Here is an 18025-nt window from a genome sequence, read left to right as displayed (position 1 = left end):
ATTCGCTGAGTAAAAAAAAAAAACATGCTGGATAAGTTGGCGGTTCATTCCGCTGTGGCGACCCCAGATTAATAAAGGGACTAAGCCGACAAGAAAATGAATGAATTTATTTTCTTATTCATTCATTCATTTTCCTTTGGCTAGGTCCCTTATTTATCAGGGTTCGCCACAGTGGAATGAACTGCCAACTATTCCAGCATATGTTTTATGTAGTGGATACCCTTCCAGCCACAATATTGTCTTGTTTCTAATCCAAATATCCAAATTTCCATGGGATTTATTAATTTAACTGGTTTAAAGGAAATCTCCTAATTTGACTTATTTCTTCTGAAAGTAAAACAAAACTACTTTAATTAATCTAAGAATTTTGACATATTTGGACTAGAAACAAGGCAAAGCAAAGGACGAAAAGCATTTTTTGCATTGTGATTATTAAATTATTGTACCTGAATACTTATAGACTCCCCAGAAAATGGAAGAGCTATTCAACCCATCTTGTGAATCTGTATTAATATTGCAGAAAAATTAAATATCGCAATATCAGACAGTATCGTGCAGCCCTACAAAACGATATGATACAATACGATACTTACCATGATGCCAGTGAGGAGACAGACTCCTTTTCCACAGTATGTATTGGGAACCATATCCCCATATCCAATGGTTAGAAAGGTTATTGAGATCAACCACATGGCTCCAAGGAAATTGCTGGTTACATCCATGTTGTCATGATATCTAACGAAGGTAAAATAACTGCAATTACTTAACATTCATCTATGGCTGACTTGATTGTAAGTTAATCAGTCAGCCATGAAAATTGCGCTAATTTGTTTGACATTAGACATTTATGTAGTGTTAAGTCCACTGCTGAGGACTTGGACATGCTGTTGCTCTTGTAAGCTTACACTTAATTGGCTAATTGAGGGATCAAGCCGAGTTGGGACACAATTGACTCAGTTTCCAAAGCTATTTAACTGCTGTTTAAAAGGTTACACGTCACACGGAGGCCCTCCAGGTCCGCCACGTGAGAGATCTGATACTCTATAGGGTTTAACAGGTTGAGAGAAAGGCACCATATCGTTTTCCTTTGAAATGATGCATTTTTGATACTTACATCTCAATTTCTAAAGATAAAACAAACAATATTTTTACTCAATCAAAGAATTTTTAGATATTTGGACTAGAAAAAAGGCAAAGCAAAAAAAAAAGAATTTTTTGCATTGTGATTATTAATTTTTTTGTATTTGAAAATTGTTAGACTCCACAGAAAACTCAAATAGAGCTATTATTCAACCCATCTTGTGAATCTGTATTCATATCGCAATATTTATATTGTTTATAATATTTAGGTAAAATAACTGCAATTACCTAACATTCATCTATGGCTGACTTGATCAGTCAGCCCTGAAAATTGCGTTACTTTGTTTGCCATTAGACATTTATGTAGTGTCAAGTCCACTGCTGAGGACTTGGACATGCTGTCACTTTTTTTAAGTGTGAATTGTAAAATTAAAATTACAAATAAACTAGTTTTTAAATTTTTTATATTGTAAATATGTCGCCTAGGAATTAAACGAATGATAATATTGATATATTAATTACTTTTTAACAGTAATACTTACATATTTATTATCACCCTAATGTTGATTAATATATCATGACTTAACGATAATTTAAATATAATTTGAATATTTTATACATTCAAAATCAACCATAATGAGTAAAATATTAATTTATATAATAATACTAATATACTATTATAATATTTTAATATCAATATATTAAATATTAATATATTAAACTGCACACCTGGTAGTTTCTAATAACTAGTTTCTAATAATTACTGAACTATACTTAAAATAAATAAATATTTATAAATATTTAATAATGAATTCATGTCTGAAAATTTATAATCAGAATATAATTATAATATACAATGTATATGACAATAATAATGCTGCATAATAACATACACTATCGGTCAAATGTTCAAGGTCAGTTTTTTTATTGTTAGTTTTATTTAATAATTTAAATAAAATGACTCTGTTCATCAAGGCGGCATTTATTCAATGTAAAATAAATATTTATTTATTACTTATTGTATATAGTTAAACATGAAATGATTACTCAATTATTGCTTTATTACTATTACCAATAATAATAATAATAATAGTAATAAAATTATTATTAATAATAATAGTAATAATAAATAATAATAATAATACAACATAGTATAAACTACTTTTGATCAGTTATCTTATAGTGCAATAATATTATAACATTATAATAATAACATCACAATTTTTACTGTATTTTCGATTAAATAAATGCAGCCTTGGAGATCAGGATAAGCTTTCTTTAACATTAATAAACATTTTAAAATCCTACTGATCCCAAACTTTTGACCTGTAGTGTATATCTAATTTTCATATATTCTCATATATATATATATATACATATATATATATATATATATATATATATATATATATATATATATATATATATATATATATATATATATATATATATATATTCTCATATATATATATATATATATATATATATATATATATATATATATATATATATATATATATATATATATTTATATTTATATATATATATATATATATATATATATATATATATATGTATTTATTTATTTTTTAATTAGGTATACTGAAAATACATATATAGTATACTTAACAAAGTCTGATTAATCGAGATGGTGCTCGCTGCAGAGCCATTTGAGGAGAGGTGAGCTCCAGAGAGGGGGAGCATGAGCTGTCGCTCCTCCTCCTGTAAGCTGTTTTAATGCGTACACCAACCCCACCCCTAACCCTACCCCCAGTGACATCACTCGTAGAAGAAGTGCAAAAAAGGTGGAGCTCAAGCTTAAGCTCCCCCTCTCTGGAGCTCACCTCTCCTCAAATGGCTCTGCAGCGAGCACCACTTGGATTAATCTGTAAACTGCCAATTCATACCTGTGTAAAACTGTATACAAGAAAACACTTTACATGAAACAAATAAATAAATAAAGAAAGTTCATAGAAACTGTGGCTTAAAGACATGGTAAAAATCCCCTACTACAGCCAGAGCAATAAAGTGGGCCACCTTTCGCAGGCCCTCACAGTCCAGGCGGCGATGATCCACAGAGAAATGGTGAAGACCAGCAACACTGTGCCGGGACAGATAGTCATGAGGGTCTTCATAACAAATCGTGTGTTGAAGTTTATTTTGTTGAGGGCACCGATGCTGCGTGATGAAGCATCGGTGAAGAGTTTGCTATGCAGCAACATGACGCGAGCAATGAGGTACAATCGCAGAAACATGGGGATGGACAGGATGATGTCCACATCTGCGTCCGTTTTGGATGGTGCGTAGGAAAAGGCAAGCCGCGCCGTCCATGTGAAAGTGTAGTTGCCTGGGATGGGGTGTATGGCGCACACAAGGATCTCCAGACAGATGAAGAAGATGCGCTCATAGGTCATGGCTATCCTCCAGTCGTCTGCGGCGTTGTCCACCATAAATAACTGTTTAAGGGAGAAAAGAAATATGTAAATATTCATACCTACTGAAAAAATACATCTAATAATTAAATTTAGCGCATTGGTAGCATGATATAGAACTTTGTTAGCATGTTTTAGCATGTCTTAGCAACTTGCTAGAATATTATTAGCCAATTAACAGCATACATTAAAACATATAGCTAGCGTTTAAAGAGGTTGCTACCATGTTTCATGTATTAGCATGTTGCTAGCATTTTGTCCTAAATCTCTAATAAATTCATTCATTTTCTTCTGCTTAGTCCCTTTATTGATCTGGGGTCGCCACAGCGTAATGAACCGCCAACTTATCCAGCTTATGTTTTAGGCAGCGGATGCCCTTCCAGTTGCAACCCATCACTGGGAAACATCCATACACTCTTATTTACACACATACACTACGGACAATTTAGCTTACCCAATTCACCTGTACCGCATGTCTTTGGACTTGTGGGGTAAATCGAAGAACCCAAAGGAAACCCACGTGAATGCAGGGAGAACATGCAAACTCCACACAGAAATGCCAACTGACCCAGCTGAGGCTCGAACTAGCGACATTCTTTGCTGTAAGGCGATTGTGCTACCTACTGCGCCCTATAATAAATAGTTACACTTTATTAATTTGATGGTAACATTGTTTAAAATGTTCCCAGCTTGGTTTATTCTACTGCTAAAATGTAAGGTTACGTACTTAAGCACATTTTGGTATGTTTTATCTCATTGTTTGCATGTTTTAACACATGAATGTGTTTTTTGCTAATATTTTTCAACAAACTGTTAGCATGACCAACACACTGCAACACATTTTAAACATGTCATATGTTTTAAAACACTATGGTAGAACAAAAAAGAACACTGTTAATCTGTTTCAAGACCAGTTAACATACTGAAATAATGCTATCATGTTTCTAACACAAATTTTATTGTTATTATGTTTTCCAGGAATAAACATGTTGTTCACCTTGTTAGCAAGAATTAACATGTTGCAAGCATGCGTTAACACTAGTAATGTTTTTATAGTGTGGTTAATATATTGTAAGCATGTCGCTAGTATGTTTTAGCATCAATTAGCATGTTGTTCGTAGAAATGTACTGCCAGCCTTATTCATGATAGTATATTTTACCATGGCAACGCAGTGGCGCAGCAGGAAGTGCTTTAGCCTCATAGCAAGAAGATCACTGGTTCGAGCCTCGGCTGGGTCAGTTGGCGTTTCTTTGTGGAGTTTGCATTTTCTCCCTGCGTTTGTGTGGGTTTCCTCCGGGTGCTATGGTTTCCCCCACAGTTCAAACACATGCTGTATAGGTAAATTGGGTGAGCTAAATTTTCCGTAGTGTACGAGTGTGAATGAGGGTATGGATGTTTCCCAGAGATGAGTTGCAGCTGGAAGGGCATCCGCTGCATAAAAACATATGCTGCAATGCAATTAGCATGTTGTTCGTAGAAATACGCTGCTAGCATAATTAATGGTAGTATGTTTTACCATAAATTAACACGTTGGTCACATTGTTAGCAGGAATTAACATGTTGCTAGCATGAGTTAACACACTAGTAATAAGTTTACAGTGCAGTTAATATATTGTTAGCATGTCACTAGTATTGTTTAGCATCAATTAGCATGTTGTTCATAGCAATATGCTGCTAGCATGTTTTACATAATGTTTAGAACAATTACCAGGTTGATGGAAGTCTGATATATGTTGAATGATTTAATTTTAGAAGAAGTATCTTAAATAGTAGATCAGTATGTTGCATAACTACTTATTAATATTAAACACTTTCCCTCTAAAATAAACGCATCTTGATTTTTGCACCTCCTGATTTATGTCTTTTGCAGTATTTATTCAGTGCGCCTCATTTCCCCTCAGCAGACTGTAATTCCAGCCTCAACCTGTCAGCTTCTGCCAAGTTGCAGTGCTCAGCGGCTTCTCTCACGTGCCAGATTCAGCCAGGTTTCTCTCCACTTGACCGGAGGGCTCTGGAGCCGCATTGCTTTTTTTTTTTTACTCTTGCTACATAGAAAATCTCCCACTTTCCCCTTTTCCCCAATCCAATAAATATTTCTGCTCAGTATGGATCTGGTTTGCTTCACAACAGCGCAAAAGCTACTATTCTCTCCTTTAGCAGCCTTGGTTCCAGAAGCGTTTGCTCATTTATTTTCTTAAAGACATGACATGTTTGAATTTTACATTCAAATATAAAATACACAACAACAATGCAGTTGAGTTTACCCCAAATGTTTTCAAAACTGTTTAGATTGAAAGAAAACTGGCAATACATGTTCAGAGCTGCCTGTCAGTAACATAATTGTTTTATTATAACAACAATTCCTTCTTGAAACTTTCAAATAAAATGTACTTGTTTATTCAAACATACAAAATAATAAGCTGTAATTACAGAATAAATGTATGGATATTACAAGAAAAACTAGTATTTAGCTAAATTATCCTTTCAAGATTTTTCTTGACCAGTTTATGGTAATTTAACTGTTTTCTTGAAGTAAGTGTTATGCGTTTGAAAACTAATGTTTTTATCAAATGTCCCGCTCTCCCTTGTGAAGCCAATACGAAGGTAACTGAATCTGCAATTCATCGACTCGCCTTTAGGGGCTCGCTCCAGGAACTCCAGATGTCCACTGACTGCAATGGTAGACTAGCCAAATTTACAGTTGATAAAAACATGTTTACAGCCTGGTACAAAAGATAGTTTTGGAGTATATAGGTAATATTACGCTTCATGACAACTGTGAGGGGGTGAATTTTTTTTAAAACTCATCCGCTTCGTTTATTATTAAGTCTGCATAGTTAGGGGGGTGGCGCCTTGAGTGACAGCTAGGTCTTGCTGGTCACTATCGCGTCACCTTAGCTGATTCTGGCTGGTTAGCCCCCTGAACTCATATACATCATATTTTTGTTTTGTTTTACGTGGCTTTACACAGTCAATTGGCTTTTGGAATTATTTCTCACAATTATCAAATAATACGGCTTGCTGTGTGCACTTAATTGTGCTCACAAACCATTCAAGATGCTCCATATCCCAGGTGAGTGCAATTCTAATATACTTATACATCATATCTCTGAATGTATTTGTTTTATTTAAGATCATTTATCTTTTATATTTTTCTTTAGAACTGTAATGCACAACTGAATCTGAAGTGTTGTCATACAGTGTTATGCCTGGATTTCATCAATAGTCTTGCATTTACTAACACAGACTATATCCGAAGCATTTAGAAGTAATTCTCAATTTCCTCCTGTAGAAAAACGTCATAAGAACAATGTTTAGTGGCTCAATTTATTACAACAGTGTTTTTAAAAGACTAAACACTTTATGGATAGAGTTCACAACCAAGCACGTGGTCAGAACACAAACGAGTCGCAGGTAATGAAGTATTGTTTCTCTCAAAGAAAAGCCTGTCAAAGCAAAATGTAAGCAGACATCTGTAACTCCATTGATGCTCCGCATCTGCCCCTTTTTATTACTTTCGGTCAGCACAATTGCGCAAACAAAATGGCGATAGTGGGCCACGCCTACTTGTAGCTTTATTTGTGCCTTTCAGAAACCTATGTGTGAATCACAGATACTATGTCCATATCTTTTATAGTCTGTTTTTTTATCCATTTCTCAGTTAATATTAGTAGTATATTTTGGTGCATTTGAACAAAACAGATTTATTGAATGGATATATTGATAATAAACATTTTAGTCACCGAACATCTTTGGAAATAAAAATATAATACAATTTAATTAATGTGAAATACTGCAAAAAAAAAAAATGCAAACTACAAAATTTCATTAAAACTTTCAATATGTTTTATTTCTCTTGATTTTTGCTCTTTTTTACATTTTTATTTAGTATTTCTTAATAACATACAAATTTGGGCACAATTAACGCAATTAACGCAAACTAAATTCAGATTTGGCTTCAGTACTGAATTATCTAAAGTACTGTGATATTGTAAAGCTTCCTATTGCAAATATGAAGTAAATATTACATATGTGAGGAGTGTATTCCTACAGTATATGCTATTATAGATAATTCATACCCCAGGGGTATGAATCATTTTGGGCTGGACTGTATATATCAGGGGTCACCAACCTTTTGGAAACTGAGAGCTACTTCTTGGGTACCGATTAGTGTGAAGGGCTACCAGTTATTAAATAACACATTTTCCTTAATTTACTTTTAATTATGTTATTATTAATAATTAATAATATTCATCTATGTGAAGACATTGATCATGTTAATGATTTCTCACAGTAGTTGTAAACAATGATTTAACTAGTTAGATAAATATCAATATGCAACACTTCATTTGTCTGGAATTGTTTTTCAAGTTTTTTTTAATATATAACTTAAAGTAATTTTCAAATTTACACCAATGCAAGTGTGATTTAAAAAGAATACCTATAAAAATATTAGATGCAGCTTACTCATATGTGGTGCTATAATGAGCATATACCATGTTGGTGGCCCCTGGAATATATAATATAATATTTGCCTAAAAAAAATAAAAATAAAAATAAATAAATAAATAAAAAAAAAAAAAAATATATATATATATATATATATATATATATATATATATATATATATATATATATATATATATATATATATATATATATATATATTTAAATAAACAAATAAATAAATAAATATATATATATATATATATATATATATATATATATATATATATATATATATATATATTTTTTTTTTTTTTTAAATGAACAACAAATATAAAGTTTCTTTGTTTATATTCTGATTATGTTCTCAAAGCTTCATGGGATTGCAGTTCTTTGTCTCATATAAAAAAAAATATATAACCAGTACTGCAGAGTCGCTGGGCACTAATGTGCTACACTAGTCTAAATCTCTTCAGCATTATGAATAATAGTTGTTCACTAGAAATGTAAAGTTGAAATCCTTCTGCTTTTTGATTCAGTAAGGATTGTATGCTACAGTAAAAAAATCTCCTTCTGCTCTCAGATAATGAATGTGATTTGACTTCAATCATCAGATCACTGCCCTCCCCGACGTTCAGTGTTTCTTCCTGTGCATTCAATCACCTCACGGCACCCGACACCCAACATCAGCGAGAGATATTTCACCAGAGTAATGCAGTCAGCACAATGCCACTGGCTTCTGCTGACAGACTTTATCCAGCGAGACTGTGGCCATCAGAGATGAGAAAAGGCGCAAATGATAAACCCCTGATCCAATATGTGCAAACGGCTTCCCTGCCTTCTCGCAGCAGCGCTAGGCTGCTTCACGAGTAATGGCTTTATGTGGTGCATAACTGAATTATTCTTTCATATGACTCTCGCTTGAGGCTTCCAGAGCTTGCTTCGGTGCCGTCCTGTGGTTTTCCTTTCACGTAATTGTGTGCAGATAAAAATCTTAGCGTTTGGATGGTTTAATCACGTTTATGGTCAGTTATTTACTCAACACAGTGTCTTGGTCACACGGGGCAGATGTCTGAATGAATCAAATGACATAAACTCTGCCAGAACATTAATGATTAGTTTAAATATATAAACAGACACTCTGCCAAATAACCTTGATTTAGATGGAATTCTTAATCTCTAAAATCCTCATTAAGAAAAACGCCTCTGCTTCTGGAGGCAAATGAGATTAATAACCCAGATCATTTATTCAGTGATAATGCGTTAAAGCATTAAGTAAATCTGAGTGGCGCTTGACCGTAAAGAATGGGTGTTGAAGTGACTGCCAGCGCATTGCTGTTGCTAATGGCTTATGAGCAACTACTGGCACACTGCGGGTTGCTTGTGAGCTTTAACTGGTTGCTAAGTGGTTGCTAGGGTATTATGTGCAGTCATCTATGAGCACATCTTTCTTTAACAATTGTAGTTTTCAGAGCAGAAATAAATCAGTGATTTTCCGGCAAATGCCCGGCTTCAGTAGTTACAATTGAGTTTAAAGCATTGCACAATTGCACACTGCAAATTCACTAGTACATAGAGCTGAGCGATATGGCAAAAATGCAATCATAATAATAATTTTCCATATTGAGTGATAACGATATATATTATTTCGATATAAGTTGTTAATGCTTCCAGATTTAAAAGAGTTTTCCCAGAGATGGGATGCGGCTGGAAGGGCATCCGCTGCGTAAAAATGTCCTGGTTAAGTTGGCGGTTCATTCCGCTGTGGCGACCCAAGATTAATAAAGGGACTAAGCCAGCAAGAAAATGATGATGATGATTTATAAGAGTGCCCCAACAATGACAAGACACAAAAATTAGAGGGTCCATTAAATGGCATAACATTCGGTGGCCAAAAATTCGGTACATCTCTATTATTAACACACTTCTAGATTCCCATTGTTGTATAACAATTTAATATAATATCATTTATCGGCCCAGCTCTACTAGTACATGCAAACATATCACATCTTTATGGATTTGTGAACTAATCATACATTATATGAAAGCATGGCAACTATAATTGAATGCAAAAAATAAATGCTAGGGGTCATCATGGGTATTTTAACCATTGTGTGCTGTTAGGGATGTTTTTCATCCACTCTGAGATGATTTTGAGTCTTCATTTGGCCACAACTTCTTTATGTTTCAGCAAACGGATTGATCTTTGGTGGCAAATCTTATTTTGACACATATTTTGAAAAAACGCTTTAAACATTTTCGAAACCTCAACCATTCATTTTGGGCAAATTGACTACCCTATCGTTATGTTAGTGACTGTTTCTGGCCCATTGAATTCCATTATAACAACATTTGTTTGATTGTAAAGCCATGACACAATATTATTATGTATTCTTAATTGTTGGGGGTTTTCCCTGTTGGGAAGAGGTACAATTTACAAATGTAAATGAGTATTCTCATTCTCATAATTATCTATGTGTAGAGATCCACAATACATAAAGGGGCCATACTGGTATCAGCTGAAAAACATACTTATTTTGTGTGTTAACTCGAGTGACAAGAAAATATAAATCAAGATTTGTATTTATTGCCATCATTATTGGTTATCAGCTTGCAATAATGAAGACTTATTGGTTGTCTGTATTGACCTAAATTCCCCTAAATCTTTAATGTTGAGACACCAAAACATTATCGATTACATTAGTCATTTGCCACACTTGTGCTACATTGTGACACCTGAAATAGGAAAAAGCATTTACAGCTAAAAATGAACCCATGTTTTCATAGAACTAAAGGTAGCACATGCTGTGTCTTTTATGATGTGCAAAACAAACTCTGAAAATGTGCTTTGGTGTTTTATTATAACCTTATTGTGAATATTTTCTTTACTTTTGTTTTTTACTATTTATTAGAGTTTGGGGAACTTCGGGGAATTATTTCCATGAACCAGTTTAAAGGGCTCAGTTACACAATTCAGTTTAAAACTCTATTCAATGATTTATTTGCATGAATGGATAAGCTAAAGAATGAATGAAATGGATGGAAATGGATGAATGAATAAATGAAATATTGAATGAAAGAATGAATAAATGAATGAATGAGCTAAAGAATTAATGAACAAGCTAAAAATGAATGAAAGAATGAATGTATGAACAAGCTAATGATTGAATGAACGAGCTACTGAATGAATAAAAGAATGAATGAATGAACAAGCTAATGAATGAATGAATGTATGAATGAACGAACAAGCTAATGAATGAACGAAAGAATGAATGAATGAACAAGCTAATAAATGAATGAATAAACTAGCTAATGAATGAAAGAATGAATGAACGAGCTAATGAATGAATGACAGAATGAATGAATGAACAAGCTAATGAATGAATGAATAAACGAGCTAATGAATGAAAGAATGAAAGAACAAGCTAATACTGGCTAATGAATGAATGACTAAACAAGCTAATGAATGAATGAAAGAATGAATAAACGAGCTAATGAATGAATGAACAAGCTAATGAATGAATGAAAGAAAGAATGAATGAACAAGCTTATGAATGAATGAACGAGCTAATGAATGAATGAAAGAATGAATGAGCTAATGAATGAATAAATGAATAAACAAGCTAATGAATGAAAGAATGAATGAACGAGCTAATGAATGAATGAATGAATGAACAAGCTAATAAATTAATGAAAGAATGAATGAACAAGCCAATGAATAAATGAATGAACGAGCTAATGAATGAATGAAAGAATGAATGAACAAGCCAATGAATGAATGAATGAATGAACGAGCTAATGAATGAATTCATAAATGAACAAGCTAATGAATGAATGAATGAACAAGCTAATGAATGAATGAATGAGCTAATAAATGAATGCATGAATGAACAAGCTAATGAATGAATGAGCTAATGAATAAATGAATGAACAAGCTAATGAAAGAATTAATGAGCAAATGAATGAATGAATGAAAGAGCTAATGAATGAATTAATGAACGAGCTAATAAATGAATGAATTAATTAATGAACGAACGAACGGACTAATGAATGAATGAACGAGCTAATGAATGAATGAATGAATGAACGAGCAAATGAATGAATTAATTAATTAATTAATTAACAAACGAACGAACGAATGAATGAATGAATGAACAAACTAATGAATGAATGAATGAACAAGCTAATGAATGAATGAATGAGCTAATAAATGAATGCATGAATGAACAAGCTAATGAATGAATGAGCTAATGAATAAATGAATGAACAAGCTAATGAAAGAATTAATGAGCAAATGAATGAATGAAAGATTGAACAAGCGAATGAATGAATGAATGAATGAATGAATGAATGAGCGAGCTAATTAATGAATGAATGAATGAATGAATGAAAGAGCTAATGAATGAATGAATGAATGAATGAGCTAATGAATGAATTAAATAATTAATGAAGGAACGAACGAACGGACTAATGAATGAATGAACGAGCTAATGAATGAATGAATGAATGAATGAACAAACTAATGAATGAATGAATGCTCGCTTGTATCATTTTTACTTAATATTTTTGCTTTATATTTAGTCTTTGGGAGAACAAGAAACGGCCATATAATCCTTTATCATATATTTCCTTGAACTGCGCATACTGTAATTACTCATTTGCATCAGCACTTATTTCAAAAATGCCTTTTATGAACTACGTATTATATGGCTGCATAAAACTAATACTAATATTAATCTCCATGGTGGCTCAGTGGTTTGCACTGTTGCCTCACAGCAAGAAGGTTGCTGGTTTGAGTCGCTACTAGGTGAGCTTAGCATTTCGGTGTGGAATTTGCATGTTCTCCCCGTGTTGATGTGGGTTTCCTTCGGGTGCTCCGGTTTCTCCCACAATCCCAAGACTTGCTCTATAGGTGAATTGAATAAACTAAATCGGCCATAGTGTATGTGTGTTTATGTAAGAGTGTATGGGTGTTTCCCAGTGCAGGGTTGCGGCTGGAAGGGCATCCACTGTGTAAAACATACGCCAGATAAGTTGGTGGTTCATTCCGCTGTGGCGACCCCTGATTAATAAAGGGACTAAGCTGAAAGAAAATGAATGAATGAATTTATCTGCATTATATATATTATTAGGTATGAAGAATTAGGTTCGAGTAAAATGTTAATACCTGTTTCATTGGGCCTGATAACTTACAAATATCTAATAAAAATATTGCCATTTTGAGCTTTTAATAATAATAATAATAATAATAATAATAATAATAATAATAATAATAATAATAATAGTTGTAATAAAAATTATTATTATTATTTATTATTAGAAATTTACAGCAGGCCAGAATAACTTTTTTTTACTGGTTTTGAATGCAAACAATGGTTAATTAAACAAATATTTATTTAATTTATTGATTGAACTTTTCTGAATTTAAAATATTTTTATTATGTTGCAGAGGCCATCATTTTATGCTCGAAACCACATCATGTTTATTTTGCATTTAGAAAAACCCCCAAATAAAAATACCTTTTAACTCAAACACAAATACAAAACCTGACTAGTAGAAGCAAAAACAACCAATGAAGTAAAAAAAAAAATGTTTAAAATTAACACTTGCTTTAGCGGCCATCTTCAACCATATACACAAAAAAATCAACCTCAAAGCTTATGTACCATGCCTCAAATGTTTTATGCCAAAAACCTAATGACAAAATAGTAGCACCACCTACACATGTTAGTCACACGACTCGCACACAAGCTCAAAATACCACACTAATCCTTCATATTCATACAACATGCATGCAAACACGAGCCACGCACTCCCACAAGACTACCAGAATAACATCAAAAACACCAAACAGGAACCCAAAAAGGATCGCATTTCCACACAGGCTCGTGACGGAAATGGTTGCGAGCAGAAGAAAGGGAGATTTAAGACCAGATAAGACACATCAAGTGTCCTAAAAGGCCTGACAATTGCCAGAGAAGCTGTAACTTTAACCAGCCCGTCTGTTAGTTTAGGCTGTTGTTGGACTTTCCGTGCGAGTGTAACTTAGACAGCGAAACACAAGCTGCCTTTCCCAAAGCTGACAGACGCTTTCTTACTCAAAGCTTAACAACAACAACAACAACAACAACGAAACCACACAGCCTGCGCAACGCATGATAAGCGTCAAGCTTTAATTTGGTTTATATGAGCAAAACATGTCACGAAAGGCAGCGCTTTCAACTATGCGGCTTCAAAACGGAGCAATTAAAGATTTAAAATGGGTTATGTAAGGAAATCTACTTGCTAGGTAAAACCAATTATGGTAATGGACGACCTGCAACACTATACTCAAGAGTGCTTCACCTTCAAGCATCCAATATTCCAGCCAAGAGCTGGAGAGGGTAGTTATGGAAAAATGCTGAATTTGACAACAGAGGGGAAGGAGCGCATGTAATGGCCTGGTTAGTACAGCTAAGGGTCGCACCAGATAACCTCGACAAGACTGAGAGAGCGACAAGAGTGACGGGACTCACTTAACCACGACAACAGGTGGAGAATGAGGAGGAAGATTATTATAAAAATGATCAATGTGCAAAAAAACTAAAATTAATTGTAGGTTTTATGGTTGTTAAATAAATCAGATTTTTAGTGAGATGTGTTGGTATTCATATTTATTAGTAACTGGGCACTGAATTTCTTTAATGATAATTTTTTAAAGGTATTAAAATTCTTAAATAATATGACTTAATTTTAAGTCATTCTTAAATTGTTTTTATTTTTAGATTTGTTTTTTAGATTTTTAACTTAACACATTTTTCTTTTTTAAGCTTGTAATTATACTATTACATTATGGCAATTTTTAATCCCTGATGCAATTTAATTTTATATGTGATGATGACAAATATTTACAATTTCAACAGATTTTCTTCTTTTAATTTCTTTATTGTAAAAACTTGAATAGAAACGAATCTGTATCACTAGAATCTGTATGTTTATATTGTTGGTGGTGCTTATACAATTATATTATGGCAATATTTAATCACTTGTACATTTTAATTGTATACGTAATTCAACAAAGCTAAGCAGGGCTGAGCCTGGTCAATACCTGGATGGGAGACCACATAGGAAAACTAGGTTGCTGTTGGAAGTGGCGTTAGTTAGACCACTAGGGGGCGCTCAACCTGTGGTCTGTGTGGGTCCAAATGCTCCAGTAAAGTGAAGGGGATGCTATACGCTTATTTCACACGGCCGTCATTTTAAAGAACCAAAGCGAGGCTGTGGTAGGAAGAAACCCGAAAGTATAGGACCAGCACTGTAAACATCGCAGCAACATGCTGTGGACTACAAACCTCCAGCTGTTGCCGAGATTTCAAAATGCAGAAATGGTGTAAACATCACTTTAATATCATTCAGTAAGTTTAATTTAAACAATTAAAAGCAATTTAGCATCAAACAACATCTGTAAGAGTAATACGCTTAAGTGTCCTCCTATGCTTCAGTTCATGGCACCAGTTAAACACCATGATGACGCTTTCCTGCTTCAGCCTATGTAACCCAGTGAGCGATAAAGCATTGCAGTCCTCTGCAGCACACCCTCGTGTTGTCTGTAATAGTGTTGTCCTGGTACTGAAGTTTTAAACCCGTCTTTTTCCCGCTAACATTGAAGCGCCACTAAGATGACTCGACTGGTCTGCACGGCTGCTTCGTGCTCCAGTCTTCGTGTATCTGTGTTTGCAATCAGTTTACCGCTCTTCACCCAGTGCAAACACAGATACACGGAGCCAAGTACACAACGTTCCTGTGTAACTCCCAACGATACTTGTACTACGGGTTTCTTCCCACCGCAGCCTCGATTTCGCTTTTAAAAATGGCGGCCGCGTGAAATCAGTCTATACTGTCAGTGAGCGGCGTCTTTCAAATGAGACATTAAACTGAGGTCCTGACTCTCTGCGGTCATTAAAAATCTCATGGTACTTCTTGTAAAGAGTAGGGGTGTAACCCCAGTGTCCTGGTCAAATTCCCCCCATTGACCCTTACCCATAGCCTCCCAATCATTCCCATGCACTCAGTTGGCTCTGTCACAGTCTCTTCACTCTTCTTATAGCTGGTGTGTGGTGAGGGCACTTGTGCCGTTGTCCTGTGGCTGCCATTGCATCATCCAAGTAGATGCTGCACACTGGTGGTGGCGTGGAGAGACATGACGTCAACATGACCTCATATTGATGTTGTGCCCCAACATACCCCAATGGCGTGGAGACGTTGGATATTGTTTGGAAATGAAAATCAGGTTAATCAAAACCCAACGTCTGGTCGACGTTAATGTCCAATGTCCAACCTAAAATCAACCAAATATCAGCAACTAATAATCTGTAATTTGATGTTATTATTGTATAACAATGCTGGCAAGACATTGAATTTTGGTCATGTGACGTCATGATTAAATCTAACCTATTAACGTCTAATGATGTTGTGTGCCTGCTGGGAACTGTACTATGGACTGGGTTTCGTCGGCCACTGCGATCAAATACTATAACAAAATTGGCGAAAACCTTCACAAAAATGTGAACTGATCTTAGAATAGCCTAATCAAAGCAAAAAAAGTAATTATTTCAAAATTGCAAGATGATTATATAGACCTATTCACAATTTTACATAAATTATCATGCCAAAAATAAATTATTTCTTTTCTTCAGAAGGCAAATTAACATGCAACTTGACTGCTGCATAAAAATAATAGGTTAAATGACAAAACTGGATTGAATTAATAAACAAGTTCAATAAATATATTTTAAATGAAGAACTAGAAACTGAAACCAGCTCAAATGTTCTCGAATTCAAGTGTTACAGTAATGTACGATTGTTAGTCACTTGACATTTTTATTACCTCACTCCCGCAAGATTCTCTCATGCTTACAAGGCAGGCAGTTATGTACAATTACGTAATTTATCGACTTAAGGATATCGGCCTAATTTTGATAACGGACAGAAAACGATAACATTAAAAATAGCGTTTTTCAGCCGATATCGATATAGCCACCGATATATTGTGCATCTTCCTGAGACAAAAAAAGATTTTTGTGTATTTTATAAGCAACATAAGAATTGAAGCAAATAATAGTGTTGTACAATTTGAGTCATTAAATCAGTAATTTTAGACAACAAATATATCAAATAAATTAATAGGGATGAATGAAAAGCGCAATTTGTATTTAGATATTTATTAAAACTTTCGAAATTTCGTTGATCATTTTTAGTGTTCATCTGTGCTGGTTTACATTTGGAATGTGAATTTTTAAAGTTTATATAAAGTTTTACTCTGTTATTTATTTTTTAAAAATTGTTATTGGCATCTATGATTTCATTACATCTGTGGAACTTTTCTAGTCTACAAAAAGGTTCTATGTAGTTTAGACTTTACAGTAAAAAACTAATTGTTCATTTATTAATTGTTCAATGTAGGAACCATAAATAGTTCTTCTGATGTCACAGAATATAATATACAGTTATATAACATATATAATATACAGTTATTTATTTGACGACTATTTTTGTCTCTTGCCAATAATTTCCCCCTCAAAGCTATGACTTATATAAAACTCCAGGATTTGAATTTGTAGCAGCAGCTCCATCAGCTCCTCTAATACAGTGTCAGTCAGTCCTGTGAGATTCAGAGCTCCACCTGAATGATGGATGCAAGGCTGACTTTGGCAGAGTGAGTGGATTAATGAAAAGTGCAATAAAAAATGGGCTAAACTGATCAGCGCAGCACAAGGTCGAGACTCTCCTGAAGCAGTGATGGCAAAACATTTGTCTTTTATTTACTTGCAAGATCTGAATTGTTGATATCAAGGTTCAGATTTCAACAGATTAAATACTGTTCATATCAGTAATTATGTTTGCAACACTAACAATGATTTCTTCAAATCAGTCATGGCATCATTGATGGAAAACTGCGCTCTTGATATAAAGAATTGTATTTTTGCTTAAGTGTCACCGTTCAGATTCACTATTAAGAAATCTATTCTTGATAGTAACACTTGAATTTGAATGGCAGCCTAGTGCTGTTTAACTGAAAATACAATT

General features: G+C 33.9%; 1 protein-coding gene across 8 annotated transcripts in view; it reads right to left on the bottom strand.

The window, feature by feature from the left end:
* The window catches only part of kcnn2 (potassium calcium-activated channel subfamily N member 2), an 86646-nt gene that overhangs the window by 39603 nt on the left and 29018 nt on the right, over window positions 1–18025 (bottom strand). For all 8 annotated transcript variants that reach the window (XM_087270418.1, XM_087270414.1, XM_087270412.1 and 5 more), the window contains exons 3-4: window positions 3118–3536; window positions 594–735 (exon numbers count right to left, since the gene is read on the bottom strand). In XM_087270418.1, the coding sequence (XP_087126544.1) occupies window positions 594–735; window positions 3118–3536 (561 nt within the window). The remainder of the gene's footprint in view (window positions 1–593; window positions 736–3117; window positions 3537–18025) is intronic.

This window comes from Danio rerio, chromosome 10 (assembly GCF_052040795.2).
Source record: "Danio rerio strain M-AB ecotype USA chromosome 10, GRCz13ab, whole genome shotgun sequence".
Taxonomy (NCBI): Eukaryota; Metazoa; Chordata; class Actinopteri; order Cypriniformes; family Danionidae; genus Danio; species Danio rerio.
The sequence above is the reverse complement of the archived record's forward strand: the minus strand, read 5'-3'. Positions and strand labels throughout refer to the sequence as shown.